General features: G+C 41.7%; 1 protein-coding gene across 4 annotated transcripts in view; it reads right to left on the bottom strand.

Moving 5' to 3' along the window:
- Positions 1-10,637, bottom strand: part of grid2ipb (glutamate receptor, ionotropic, delta 2 (Grid2) interacting protein, b) — a 45,108-nt gene extending 34,471 nt beyond the window's left edge. Inside the window, exons 1-4 of one of the 4 annotated variants that reach the window (XM_051939076.1) lie at positions 10,530-10,637; positions 9,449-9,702; positions 8,955-9,284; positions 8,019-8,173 (exon numbers count right to left, since the gene is read on the bottom strand). In XM_051939076.1, coding sequence (XP_051795036.1) covers positions 8,019-8,173; positions 8,955-9,284; positions 9,449-9,702; positions 10,530-10,614 — 824 coding nt within the window. In that variant the 5' untranslated portion in view covers positions 10,615-10,637. Of the gene's footprint in view, positions 1-4,771; positions 5,061-8,018; positions 8,174-8,954; positions 9,285-9,448; positions 9,703-9,853; positions 9,903-10,529 lie in introns of those variants that run through there. The other 3 variants (XM_051939074.1, XM_051939075.1, XM_022214109.2) reach the window with 3 other exon arrangements.
- Positions 10,638-15,246: the final 4,609 nt, after the last annotated feature.

Raw genomic sequence — 15,246 nt, 5'->3', positions numbered from 1 at the left:
CAAACCTCAATTCATACCTGTTCTCTAAAAACAAGTCTTCACCCTCAAACATGGCTGTTTCAAAATGTCCTCACTTTGATAGTTAAATGCAGAAAATGGTACTCACCATGTAGCAAGTACAAGAACACACATACACATACACATACACATACACATACACACACACACACACACACACAGTTTAAGCATCCTGCTATCTTAAAAGTCTTTTTTTCTGCTATGACTTGCTTCAGAGGAGTTGTCACGTTAAAGAAACACTAGGCATCTCATTTTTGGAACAAATCTATTCAAGTTAAAGATATAGGCCATATATTCATAGCTTGTTGTCGCCGTCTCTGCAGACTTTGATGGAGGTGCACATGTATCTGCAGGCTGAGACGGAGTTGCCTGAGCACAGACTACCGGCTACAATAAGCAGACTCCCGAGATATAAATAAATGTTCTCTACTGCCGTAGGTGTAGCAGCCCACATAGTCCCTCACTGTTTGTTATGTGTACTTTGCATCTTATAATTATCAGAGCACGATTATGCCCCCTGTCTCTCACACAGATATAGTACCTGTCTATATAAGGACAGTTTTGAGTGTGTGTGTGTGTAGCTGCTGCCACCTGAATTACCCTTGCAACAATGCAGATGTTTATCCAGCACTGAAACCACATCCATCTGTTGAAACAGCCACCTCATCACAAAAAAAGTTTTCCACGTCAACTCTTGCAAACTAAATGAGTGTTCTGATTTGACCTCATTTATAAAGAACAGAGATCTATAATTATCTGAAGGAGGGTTGTGGAGGAGGAAGCAAGCTGGGAGGAAGGGACGGATTTCTCAAAAGGGAGGAATGACAAGCAGAAAACTACAAAGAGCAGACCTAGATTCATTTCAAGTGTCCAGATGTGGTTCTAATGCGAGAGTCTGGTGCGATGTCCCCGCAAAATCAGAAAAATAATCATGGCGGATATCTGAGAGAATCTGTCTCATGTGATCATGTTTGTCCTGGTTCTTCTGAACACTGTCAAAAATGAGGCATGGCGGTGGGTCACACATTTAAGGATAAAAACCAGAGGAATTAAAATTTATCTCATTACAAATCGGTTTGGAGCATCACAGGGAGTCTGGTCTATGTCCAGGGACTCATCAAAAGTAGATGATTAAAAACTGTGCTGGTAAAAAAGTCTGATCCACTGTGTAGGGATGGATCAGTTGCATTAAGGAGGTTAAGAAAATGTGCGGTCAAAGAGCCTCCATGGTCGTAAAAGAAACACTAAGAAAAACAGTGACTGTGAGGAAAGATGAGCTGAAAAAGCATCAGGTGTAGTAAAAAGGTGAAATCTCATAGCACATACTGGGGTGAACTTTGGCCTTTTAAGTCTACAGAGGTTTTACATGTACACTATCACACAGAAAAGGAAAAATCTATCAATCTTAATTTGAGCTCTTTTAACAGAACATCTATCAGGGCAGGCAGCAGCACACCTGGAACTCCGGGAGGACATACTGACAGCCTGGAGAGAAATGATATCAAAGAAGGGTTATATGAGGTAGCTTGATCTGTGACGATGTATGTATATTTTTTAATTGTGTATATTTTATAAAGAGCATTCTACTCCTGCTATCAAATACAGCAGATTTCTGTTGCAAGTTCAATATAATGGCCTGGACGTTTTTATAATGGATTCTGCAGAACAATTTTACAAATAATGCATTTTGTGTCCTTTTCAATATATCAGCATATCTGTCAATACTAAAAGTGTTTTGCTTGTAATAGCATCCACATCATATGCTGTGAATTGAGGGTGACAGGTTAATGGAAAAACAATCAAAGTGCTTCATTATGGTGTTGGGTCACCATGTGGCACCAGAGCAGCTTCAGTGCTCTTTGGTATTGATTCTCCAAGCCTCTGAAGGGATGAGTATCATTCTTCCAAAAGAAATCTAATTTAGTGCTTTGATTATCTGTTTTTACATATTGATTAAAATTTTACAAGACCACGACATATACAGTGCCTATCATAAGTATTCACCCCCTTTGATGGTTTACCCTTTTATTGCTTTCAGAAATCAATCATGGTCAATACAATTTAGCTTTTTTAACAAAAACATTTATTGGAAAAAATTCTTTAATGTCAAAGTGAAAACAGATTTCTACAAAGTAATGTTAATGAAAGAAAATTATATAAATGAAAATAATTGTTTGCATAATTATTCACCCCCTTCAAGTCAGTATTTAGTAGATGCACCTTTGGCTGCAATCACAGCAGTGAGTCTGTGTGGATAGGTCTCAATCAGTCTTGCACATCTGCCCACTGCAATTTTGCTCCATTCTTCTTTGCAAAACTGCTCAAGCTCTGTCAGGTTGCGCGGATATCGGCCTTTTCAAGTCCAGCCACAAATTCTCTATAGGATTGAGGTCTGGGCTTTGACTCGGCCACTCCAGAACATTTACCTGGTTCTTTTTTAACCATTCCTGTGTAGCTTTTGCAATATGTTTTGGATCATTGTCTTGCTGGAAAATAAATCTTCTCCCAAGATGTAGTTCTCTTGCAGACTGAAAAAGATTGTCCCCACGGATTTCAGTGTATTTTGCAGCATTCATTCTGCCCTCTATCTTTACAAGCCTTCCAGGTCCAGTTGCTGAGAAACATCCCCACAGCATGATGCTGCCACCACCATGCTTCACAGTGGGGATGGTGTGTTTTTGGTGATGTGCGTGTTTGGCTTCCGCCAAACATGACGTCTTGTCTGATGGCCAAAAAGCTCAATTTTGGTCTCATCAGACCAAAGAATCTTCTTCCACTTGACCATGGAGTCTTCCACGCGCTTTTTGGCAAACTCTAGTCGAGATCCAATACGGCTTTTCTTCAACAGTGGCTTTCTCATTGCCACTCTCCCATAAAGCTTTTATCGGTGAAGAACCCGGGCAGCAGTTGCTTCATGCACAGTTTCTCCCATCTCAGCAGCTGAAGCTTGTAACTCCTTCAGAGTAGTTGTAGGGGTCTTGGTGGCTTCTCTCACTAGTCTCCTACTTGCACGGTCACTCAGTTTATGAGGGCGGCCTGATCTAGGGAGATTCACACAAGTGCCATATTCCTTCTATTTCTTGATAATTGATTTCACTGAACTCCGGGGGATGTTCAGTGCCTTGGAAATTTTTTTGTAACCATCACCTGAATTGTACTTCTCAATAACACTTTCCCTGAGTTGCTTAGAGTGTTCTTCTGTCTTCATGGTGTAATGGTAGCCAGGAATACTCATCAATCACTCTCTGGACCCTTCAGTCACAGGTGTTTTACAACTCAGTCACTTGAAACACACCCACACCACTCAGGTGATCTTCATTTCGCTAATTGTGAGACTATTGGCAACAATTTGATGGACCTCTATTGAATTAGACCATTAAATTAAAAAGGGGGTGAATAATTATGCAAACAATTATTTTAATTTATATAATTTTCTTTCATTAACATTACTTTGTAGAAATCTGTTTTCACTTTGACATTAAAGAGTTTTTTCCAATAAATGTTTTTGTTAAAAAAGCTAAATTTTATTGACCATGATTGATTTATGAAAGCAATAAAAGGGTAAACCATCAAAGGGGGTGAATACTTATGATAGGCACTGTATGTTGTCATCTTGGAAGAGGCCCCCAGAAATGTTTCACCATAGGATAAAGGTGATCACTCAGAACAACTTTGTATTGATTTGCCTAAGAGAGCCACCAGATCCCTCACTGTCGGCGTCAAACATTTAGGTTTTTCCTTTATTTTGTCACTGTGACTCTTTGGGGAAAAAAAAACAAGCAAAAATGCCAACTGCATAATAAGTAGGAGAATAGTGTATATTAATGAAAAGAAGCAACTTGTTTCCCTCCAGTTCATGAATTCACTGTGTTTAGTATTCAGTGTTCATCACCCACTTCAGTGAAAACCATGTGCAGGGCTCTTGTGCCTCTCATGGTGTAGCTCAGGAGTCACTGCAAACAAGCTCCACTCACCGACTCCTGCAGTCAAGACTAAACACTGTCATTAAATAACACTATTGAAAAGGAAAGCTTTTTCACAGCATGCAGTATAGATAAAGGGGAGCCAGTGATTGAAGTACTGTGGCTTGACAGGACTGACCGCAATCAAGGTTGCGTTCCAGTTATTCTTCTTTAAAAGGCAAAGTTATCGTTGTAGGAAGAAATAAGTTGGTTTTACTGGCTAGAGTTATGCATGATTGAGTCGATGCACTACAGAGAAGTCCCTGGTATTTCCAAAGCAGGCACAGAGAGGAAGATAAAGTTTAAAAGGAATAATTATGTTATCTGAGAGTGAACATGACACAGCCACACCCGCAAACACGTGGAGAGAGATTACATCCTAAAAGCAGAGAATCATTCATACTAATGACTTCTGCTACTTAGAGACAGGCACAATAGCAGGTTGCTGTATTGTGAACAAAAAGCGGTTTTTATCCATTTAAATGCGGTCCCATGAGATCAAACTGCATAAACACATCCACAACGTCCAAATTAAATGCCTAACTGTGGCACTAAAGCGCTAAAATGCCTTGAAGAGACCTTAAAAAGCAACTTGGGAATGGAGAATGCTGAGAGTAAAAACAAAATTACACTCACAAACATTCGCCCGCCTCCCACTTCACATACAATATCACACCTGCACCCTGTAAAAACAGCACAGGTGCAAGACCTACAGGAGCCAAGAAAATCCACGACCACATTTCAAACAACTTTGCAATAAAAACAAGCAAAATCCGCTCAGATATACTCACCCCAGACAATTCATCCTTTTAGCTGTCACCCATCGCTCATGAATCAAGCAAGCATATGCATAAGTTGCACCATCTACAGTCGTAGTGAGCAGAACAGCGGACGCATATACTGCTACAGTGCTGCTCCTCTGTGGAAGATGAAAGGTATGGTGGAACCTTGGAGCATGAAGGAGGCTGTCTTTACCAAGAGTCAAGGGAAAACGGTCACCACACAGAGCGAACAGGGAGCTCTGAGCAGAATAACGAGAAGAAAATCCATCAGAGGAAAACACTAAAACCCCCTTCAGAGAGAATGAGTGAGAAAGAGAGAGAGGGAGGTATGAGAGTTAGGTGGGGGATGGAAGACCACAGGGAGTTGGTATTAATGTTGTTATTGGTGCTCGTGCAGATAGGAGGGTCCTTCATTATACAAATAGCCACGAAGAGTTCTCAGTGGACAACTCTGAATTATTCATGACCAATTTAAGGGAGAAAAATCCTGTTGCCTCACGTCACTGCAGGTAGGTACGCCACAAAAGCATCTCCACCCTGATGGAAACCCTTCTTACAGAGTATTAATACCTCCAAGAGTTAAAAGGGGTGCTGCAGTAGTAAATTGGGAGCCAGTGTAGTAAGAGAATAAAAGGTCTGATTGGCTGCACTTGTGGAAGAAGCGCAATCTGTGGGAAAACCGTCAGGGGATTGAGAGAAAAGGCACAAATGCTGGTCATTTTGGCACAACAACCACACAGCTCTGGTTACCTGGACAGTCTCTCACGTCTCTGGCATTGTTCCTTCTCATAGAAAAACACTCCTTTAAAAAAAAAAAAAAACCTGTTGGATAAAGCTCCAGGTTTTGCTTTACTTATTTATTTATTTTCTGAACAGGCTGCAGAGACGTTGCCACCACTACTGAATGACGTTTCCATGAAGCGAGGACTCAAACTAAATCTGCCTGTGGCTCCTCATCAGAGGCACCTCCATGCTGTGAATGCAGCTCACGTTGCCAATCCTCATTTGCTGCTAAAAACGCTAAGCTCGGGCCCATCCATAACAGTTTGGTCTCTCGGTTTCACTGACACCGATGACTCTTTAAGCGACTTGGAGGGTGGCCGTGGATTTACCCCCGGGGTGGCAGATGGGTCCCACCTAAACCTACAGCGTAGATTTATAAAGACGGCCGGTGGGCTCGCTAATCCACCCTGCAACAGAATGAGCAACAGGAAAATCCTGTTTACGTGGACATTATGAATTCATTCCCTGAGCAGATTATTTTAGTTTTCACTGAAAAATAAGTGGAACGTGTTTGATGGAATACACAGATATGGTGTAATAGTGAAATATAAGCTATGCAGTAGCTCAAACTGCAGTACTGACTGTCATGGTTGTTATTTCTTTGATGGTGTGTTGGCTTTAGTGGACAGTTCGAGGACACTCTGACAGGACACAGAATGGCAGGAAAAATGAGGAGGCACTGAGGGGAATAAGACATGATGAAGGTCCACTATGAACTGTATATTAATGATGAATGTAGCCTCTGGGTCTGAAAAGTGAAGGCCAGATATGGTAGTAATATAAATGTTAATAACTGTACAATGATATATATCATATCATAGACATCTTTGCCTGGTATGCCACTTCTGCACATAGACTAGTGTATACTGTACACTTAAGGGACGAAAATAATGATATTCATTTCTATTTGGCACTAAACATAAATTTTTACCAATTAAGTAACAGTCATACAGTACTCCACCATCATGGTTCTGACATCACTACATTCTGACCATCTTCCTCAAGCGAATATGAAAAAATATCTACTGCCAGCACTTTACGGTGAGAGACATGGGAAAAAAAGTATTTCATAGTCTATTTTTTCTCTAAATATAAAAGCTAATATAAAAAATCTTCATGTATTACCACAAAAAATGACAGAATATCTGCATAGCCTCGACTGTCCTGAAAAAAACATGATACAGCGGACTCCTCTGGTTAAAGAGGAAAGCAGATTGTATAGAAATCTTTGAGAAAATGACCCTACTTCTCACTTGATTTGTCACCTGAATAAACATTTTCCTAATGACCTTAAAGTTGCAATTACTAGTTTCAAATCTTCTTCGATACAGTGTGAAGCTCATTTTGCAAATTGTGGTAGCATTTGGTGGAAAATTCATGATAATACAGGGTATGCTTTGAAGTGTAGCTTCCTTATGGTAGACAAGTTTGTAACATATCAGCATGTATACTGTCCACAGATCAGAACTCCTCACATTCTCTAAAAAAAAAAAAAAAAAAAAAAGATGTTGATACCAAATTTTAAACATGAGCCTTCTGAACAGTATTAGTACTAGTACAGCGGCTTCATCTAACTTTTATGCAGTCTATGGCAAGGACCTCAAACTCATTTTAGTTCAGAGCGACATTCAGCCCAATGTGATCTGAAATGGACCAGACCAGGAAAATAAGAGCATAATAACCTATAAATAACGACACCTCCAAGTATTTCCTTTGTTTTAGTACAAAAAAGTACGTTCTGAAAATGTTCACATTTAAGGAATTATCTTTTCACGAAACATTTTGAACAACCCGAAATTTACACATTACAACTTACAGATCACGTGTTTCTACAAAGGCGCAAAAAATGTAGTTACAGGTATCTGGAACTGAGTGATATAGTATTTTACTTTATGAATGAATAAAGCAAAACACAAAATGACAGAAATAAGACAAAAACACAAGTGAGCAGAAAAGGAAACACAAAACGACAAAAACGAGAAACAAAACAACAAAAGTCAGACGAAAGTCAGACAAAAAACAACAAAAACACGAAAAATATTACAAAAATGAGACACAAAACGGCTTGTCATGATCTAGAAATTATTTTAAATTTATAGTTTAACAAATGCACAATTTGCAGTTCATGTCTTCTCTGTAATTTTTACACTTTACAAAGCCTTTCTGCGGGCCAGATTGGACCCTCTACAGGGCCGGTTTTGGCCCGTGGGCCGCATGTTTGACACCCCTGGTCTATGGAGTCCACCAGCAAGACACTTCATTTACATGACGAGTGTCTTAGCCTCGTCTGGTTGCTTCAAAATAATTAAATTTACTTCTAATTTTTGAGAACAATCTATTTCCTAACCAGTGAATGGAAGAATCAGCGGTGAAACTGTCTTGCAAATCCTATCTGTAGTTCCGAGTCCCAATTTTCTTCTCTACCGTCTTTCGGCAGTCCAGGGTAATGTAAGCAAAAACCTCCGACTCCTACCTGATGCTGGAGATGAGCTGTCGATGCTCATCAGTGGTGAGTATCTCTGGCAGGACAGAGGCCAGCCACTCCACTCTTTTCTCTGCTGCGTACTGCTTCAGCACAGCGAAGAGTCTCTCTTTCACTTCGGGCTCATCGCCTAAAATTTGGTCAACCTGATGGAGATTCAACAATGATGTGAGAGGCTGGGAGGCTGGGAGGCATTTGAGGACACGTTGGTAAAAATAACGAGAATAGATGTTCTGACCTTGTAGTTTTTCTATATAGATCCAGATTGCTACTACAACATCACTTCATTATATTGTCTTGTGCTGATCTTAGTCTTAGCCTTGTTTAACATTGCTTGTGATACAAACTGAATAAAGAGTTACATCTGCACATTGTATGAAATAGCAAACACATATCAGTTGGATGCTGAAGAATTTGGTCCTTGAATGAGAACGTTTTTCTTTTCATCCTACTTTAAAAAAAAATAGAAAACCTGAAAATTTTGTGTAAAACTAGATTTATTTCTCACTGAGATTAAATATTTATGATTCTATAAGCAGTAGTAAAACTTGAAGTGAAAAACATCCTTATACATCCTTTATTTAGGCCAAACTTCGGGTTATATGTCTCGTGTGGGTATCGCATGATCTCACAACTCTTTATTTTACATTGAAGCTGAGCCAAATCCTGCTCGGTTCACAGAAACACTCAACATGATCTTTATTTTCCAAATAAGTCCTGCTCACTTCAGAACATTCGGAAGAGAACAGAAAAACACAATTGCAGAAATATGTCATGTGAAATAACCAAAACTGTTGTAATTCTGATAGAAAATGTAGAACTCGGACGGAAAAGATTAATTTTCAGACACTTAACCTCTCTAACTCAGCTGGACTAGCAATGGGAACTATCCAGGATCCTCATTTGTGACTGTGTATTTAAACCTACCTTCCTGTTGAACTCCAGAGCCTTGTGCTTGCGGTCCAGTCTCGCCCCCTCTCCTCCCAACTGACTGTCCTCTATGCTGACGCTATGCTTCTGCCTCGGGCCGAGGCATAGCACCCCCAGACGGAGCGTCCTCCCCTGGGAGGCCTTGATCAATGTTGCAGCCATCTCGTGCTGCCTTACGGGGATGCCGTTCACCTCCATGACATAATCTCCGGCCCTCAAACCTGCGCGTCCAGCTGGTGAACAAGGAGAGCAGTCCTCCACCAGCAGAGGGCAGTCTCCAACGATGGTAAACCCAAAACGACCGTCTGGACCTGGTATGATGTCCATCTGTGCAAGAATCAAGAAAAAAATTAGCAGAATTTAAGAAATTGCTATTTTGTTTAACCATTCACCCACATACTTCCCAGTGTATAGATTACTATGGTATTTAATTCCACAGGTAGTAACCTACATATGCAATCTTGCTTTAATGGATTGAAGAGCTGTCAGACCTGCTGTATGCGGGACACCACTCCAATGCTGGGAGGGATGTTCTTCTGAGTCTGGGCGATGGCGATGACGGCTTGTGGACCCAACGTCGACACATTGTGGCCCTCGATCTCCAGAACCTGATCCCCCGCCTGCAACCCAGCCAGGTGGGCGCTGCTGCCCTCCTCCACAGACAGGATGTAGCTGGGTCCATTCCCACCCAGCTGGAAGCCAAAATCCTCAGGCCAGCCCTGGTTGGACGTCGGCATGCTGAGGACTAGAAGACAGTGAAGTGACCTCACATGACTTGTAATCCAACAAGTTTGCAATATGGAGTCCTGTGCTACAACTCCTTACACACTTTCTCTGTGAGGTTATGAGACAGTATGTTTAAAAAAATGGAGATAAATTCCAACTCAAACACATACCTACTTCAGCCAATGAATTCAATTCTATCGACATTGCAGAAAAACCCTAAGATTTTACAGCATGTTTTAAAGAGATTCAATGTGATGCAGTTCTTCTCCGTCTCCTTCCTCCTTCTATCTCCAGTGTCTCAGCCTATAATATCGAGTGTGTCTCTGTAACCCTCTACCCTGAACCGTGACACACTCAGCGGTCCCTGACCTGGTTCATAAACTCCACAGCAGCCAATCAAATTTACAGAGATTGTGACCTTGATTAATTTTAGAGACAAAAGTTCCTCCAGCAATTTTTTTCCCACTCGTTGCACACGCACGTCTTTCCTGTTGAATGGCAATTATGCAACAAAGTAACACAGCTGACAGCACTGATGAGTCTTAAGCAGGTAGAAAACAGGATTAAATTACAAGCAAATGAAGTAAAATGGCAGATGTAAAGGCACTTTGAGGCCAAATTGGACTGAGATATCAAAACAAGAAAGAATTAACCCAAATGTGACAGCTTTCAAAACCATCTCTAACATGACAAACACAGATTTACACTAAAATGAAGATGTTTTGCTAAATGTAATCTGCAATAAACCCTCTGGCTCAGCTGGAGGCAAATGATGTGCTGCACAGCCTCCAGAGCCAGAGCACAGCAGGATGCACACAGTGGACGAAGCTGATAAAAAGGACTTACAGAAATCTTTAGATGGATACCGAGAGCCCCGTTTGCTCTGCCGAAAAGAGTATCGGCCTTTTTTGTTTTGCAAAAACTTCTTCATCTTGAATGTCAAATAGCAGGTGGCCTGCTAGCAGGCTATTATCCAATCTGTCTTCTCAAATATAGTGTAAAAAAAAAAACACAAATCCTCCCTGTCCACCCACAACCCAAAGTCAAACAGAAAACTCAAAACATTGCCCCATTCCTCCACCTTGAAACCACAGCAGCCTCCTCATGAGCAAAGGGTGAGTGTGCATGAAAAGCCAGTGCAGTCTCTGTGAGTGTGTCAAGGAGTTAGTCCTGCGTCTCATCCCTGATTCATCCTGGGGCCAGCCTGCTTGCACAGTGTTAATCAGAAAACTGGGACGCATGCACCCGCGCACCTCGGTTCCTTAATAATTCTCTCTCCAAAAAGGGTATTGTGAGGCCTCATTTTTCTATAAATACACCGATGTGTCTTTTTCCTCCTCCTCCTCTCTTGGCTTGGTGGCTCTCCGAGGGACCGGTCCTGGCCCAGAATCACTCTGCGTCGATGCAAGGAAGCCTGATGAGTACTAATTGGAGCGTCTGCTTGCCTGGAATTCTGTGTGTCCGTGTGTGTGAGAGAGCACGCTCAAATGTTCGGCCCATTGAGAAGGAGCAGGGGCAATTTAAGGCGGTGGCCTGTGGGATTAGTGGGATTATCAGCTGAATCTTCGGCTCTCCTCCACCCCCTGTCATTAATACAGTAAGAACACGTGCTCCCTTGCATTTATATTTAAGGGATATTCATATGGAGATTTACACTGGGTGAAGTGGAACCTTTTTAGGCACTGAGTCCATCACAGGAAGTACAATAATTTGGTAACAAAACATTTAGAATTGAGGATGACAGTACAAATAAAGGTGCAATAAAACCACTACAGTTCCAAATTCAAAGTAAAATCACTGTAGTCTATGTTCTCATTTCAACCTATTCATTCTGTATGCCTGATTCTGACTCACCAGCTAGTAACAGTGCTGGCTCCCACAGAGGCTTTAATGTAAATATCTAATATTTAATGCAGACAATAGTACGGAGTGAAAAGAACAAAGCTGTACAGCCCACACAGTATTTCTGTTGCACTAGAAATAATTCAGAAAAAAAGTAATAAAGTTAAATGAGATGTACACTACCAGTAAAAGTTTTAGAATGCAGGGTTCTCGCCAGCGCATTTCAGTGTAACGGGCCGTTACGCTGTCATAATGGCCCGTTACACCGTCTAACGGGCCATTACGCAGTCTTAACGGCCCGTTACGCTCAGTTTAAAAGATTACGCTGTGATGAGGGCCGCTACGCCAGCGCATTTCAAAGATTACGCTGTTGTTATGAGAGTGTGTGGCTCCGTCACGAGAGTGGGAGAGAGAGCAGCGTGTGTGTGTGGGAGGGAGGGGGAGGGAGGGGGAGAGCGAGTGAGAGAGACGGGCAGTCGGTCCAGTCGGAGGAGGAGAGTTGGGTTGGCGGTACTGTGCGGTTCAGCCACTGTTTATAGACAATAAAGGCTGTAGCGTTCTTCGATGCGGCTGGGCTCCTGTGTCTTTGCCTCTACGGCTGCTGAGAAAGTGAAGGGGGTTAACCCCGGGCTTCCTGACCATGGTTGGGGGCCGAACAGGAAGGGTTAACACTGTGATTAGGGCCGCTGCGCTGTTATTTTGACAGATAACGCCATGTGCGTTTGTTTTTATCAACTGGGTGCCTATCTAGGTTAATTTATGTCTCCCCAGCTCAGCCGTACTTTCCTGTCGATTGACCCGTTCCCGTCCATTGCGCATGCGCGTTCCCATCTATTGCGCGCGCGCGTGCAGGAGGACCTGCCGTTACGCTGAAAAAATATCCTGGCGAGAACCCTGGAATGCCTCAATTTTTCCAGGTTTTTATAGAAATTCGAGTAGTTCAAGTCCAATGAATAGTGTAGGAGACAGAATGAGGTGCACTGTCTGTTAAGTGTGTGTATGTGTGTGTGTTGCAGGGGCGGTGCTTCACTTAGAGTGGGCGTGTGCACGTGTGGAAGGTTGTGCATAAAGGTGCGCACTTACCTATGGCGCAGGGGGAGAGTCAGGGTCGGGCATAGCCGTATTTTTTGTTGACCGTGTCTCATTTTTCCATACCCATTTTTACAGTTTAGTTATATGGGTTTTCATGTCACGTTGCTCATACTGCTGCGCTGTGATAGCTCTGTCTTTTTGTCCTGCAATAAATGCACCAAAATGTATCTGAGGATATGAGCGTATTTGTGCCCATAAAACTTCATGCGTGTCGCAAAGGTACGAACCCAGGACCCGACCTCACACTCTCAGCGGCTACGAGGCTTGGTAAGGGGAAGCCGCAACAAATAGCTTGGAATGGTACACAGGTAAATGGTGAACTGCCTGAGGTTTTTAAAATAAACAGGTAAGGTTACCTAAAACTGAAAAAATAATGTGCATTTCAGAATTATACAAAAAGGAATTTTTTAAGGAACAAGAAATTAAAATTAAAGCTGTTCTGCAGCAATGGAGGTTGATCAAGCCTTAAGTTGGTGCTACCAAATCCTACCGGTATCCCAACTTTTCTTGATTACTTACAACCCCCTCTGTCTGCATGAAAGTAGTGTTAGAACAAACCGTGGCACCATACCCTCCAGAGCATTATTTGAACAGTATTGTACTGCAGAAACTAGTGTGTCACTGTAAAAATGGCGAGGAAAAGGCAATTAACAACAGAAGAGAGACAGACCATCACAACACTTTAAAATGTAGGTCTTTCCAACAGAGAAATTATGAAGAAAGTGAAGGTGTCAGTGAGTACAGTTTTATTCACCATCAAAAGGCACTCAGAAACTGGGGGAAACTCTGACAGGAAGAGGTCTGGAAGACACAAAGCTACAACAGAATCAGAAGTCAAGTTTCTGAGAGTCAACAGCTTGGTGATAGGAGCTCACAGGACAACAGCTTCAAGCACAGCTTACTGGTGGCCGTCGTGACAAGTCTAAGTTTCAACTGTGAAGAAAAGACTTGGAGTTGTAGGTTTGGCAGGTCGAGTTGCAGCAAGAAATCCATTGCTAAAATGTCAGAATAAGAAAAAGAGGCTTGCCGGGGCCATGAAACTGAAGACTGGAAGAAGGTATTACGGACTGATGAATCAAAATTTGAAATCTTTGGTTCATCCTGCAGGATTTTTGTACGCCGTCGAGTAGGAGAAAGGATGGTTCCTCAGTGAGTGACATCAGCTGTCAAACATGGAGGAGGAAGCGTGATGGTCTGGGGCTGTTTGCTGGATCCAGGGTTGGTGACTTGTACAGAGTGTGAGGTACCCTGAACCAAAACGGCTACTACAGCATTCTGCAGCACCACGCAGTACCCTCTGGTATGTTCCTTGTTGGTCAGGGGTTCATCCTACAGCAAGATAATGACCCAAAACACAAGTCCAAGCTATGCCAGAACCACCGTGGGGAAAAAAAAACAACAACAACAAGATGGTAAGCTTAAAAACATGGAGTGGCAGCAGTCTCCAGATTTCAACCCCATGAAGCTGATTTAGGATGAACTGGACAGAAGAGTGAAAGCAAAGCAACCTACAAGTGCCACACATTCATGGGATCTTCTGCAACAGAGTTGGGAAGAACTTTCTGAAGAATAATTTATGTCCACTGTGGAAAGAATGCCACAAGAGTTTTATCTGCCAAAGGTGGCTACTTTGGTGAGACAAAAGTTTAGAATACATTTTGGTTTCTAGATTGACTTTTTTTAAAACTTCATTTGTTTATTTGTTCTATGTTTTCATTTCAGAGTACAATGAGACAATAACATGCATATTTCCAATAAAAAACTGCAAAAATTGGGGTGTTCTGAAACTTTTGACTGCTAAGTAGCTATTTTAGAAGACAGAAGAGGAAGAATGTCAGAATGTCTAACTCCACAAGAAGTTGTTTTGCCAAAGCTGCACTATTCAGTATTTTAAAGCTATCAAATAATGCATCAAAAGGCTGTGTACTGTCACTCAGAGTGAAGAACCCACAGAGAATCATCAGCAAACACCCTCACTGTTCTCACAAGCCATTTTTCATGTCACAGCAGGCAGCCATGATAAGTCCACAGTACTCAAACAGCAAAGTTGGCAACTAACCAGTGAAGATAGTGGATGATTTAGCAGCTAAGACAGATATTTTACTTAGGAGCTGGTAAAGCATGTTACATCCCCATAACAGATCTATATGGCAGACTGAATACTAGACTTACATATGTGAATTCACACAAACACAACTCACCAAAAGCTAATACACAGTAGCTCAATGTCTGAGGGCAGAAATTGATGCCACTAATTGCTTGAAAGTTCAATTTGAATCTGTTGAACAATCTTGAAAAATTATTCAAGTTCAGCAATTTTAACAATTTAAATTTAGTTTCTTGTGGCACAAATTTCCACTCGTATTTCTTGTGCAAACAAACACTCCCTTGCTAACACATTAACAATAGCAACATTTAAAGGAGCTCGGTGATCCTCCACGTGGCAGAACAATAAATTACTTCATTAAATAATAAAAACAATGCTGCATTAAACAAACCTAAAATCATTACTGAAGAGTTTCCACTCACCTATTCTACACTCACTGTATCTCCCTTTGTTTTGGATAATTGCACTTCACTATGAAAGCAATGATACAAGCCGATCAATAACCAAGGAACTGTCACAGCA

The sequence above is a fragment of the Acanthochromis polyacanthus genome, chromosome 19, assembly GCF_021347895.1.
Source record: "Acanthochromis polyacanthus isolate Apoly-LR-REF ecotype Palm Island chromosome 19, KAUST_Apoly_ChrSc, whole genome shotgun sequence".
Taxonomy (NCBI): domain Eukaryota; kingdom Metazoa; phylum Chordata; class Actinopteri; family Pomacentridae; genus Acanthochromis; species Acanthochromis polyacanthus.
Note: the sequence above shows the minus strand (reverse complement) of the source record. Positions and strands in the feature narration are given on the sequence as shown.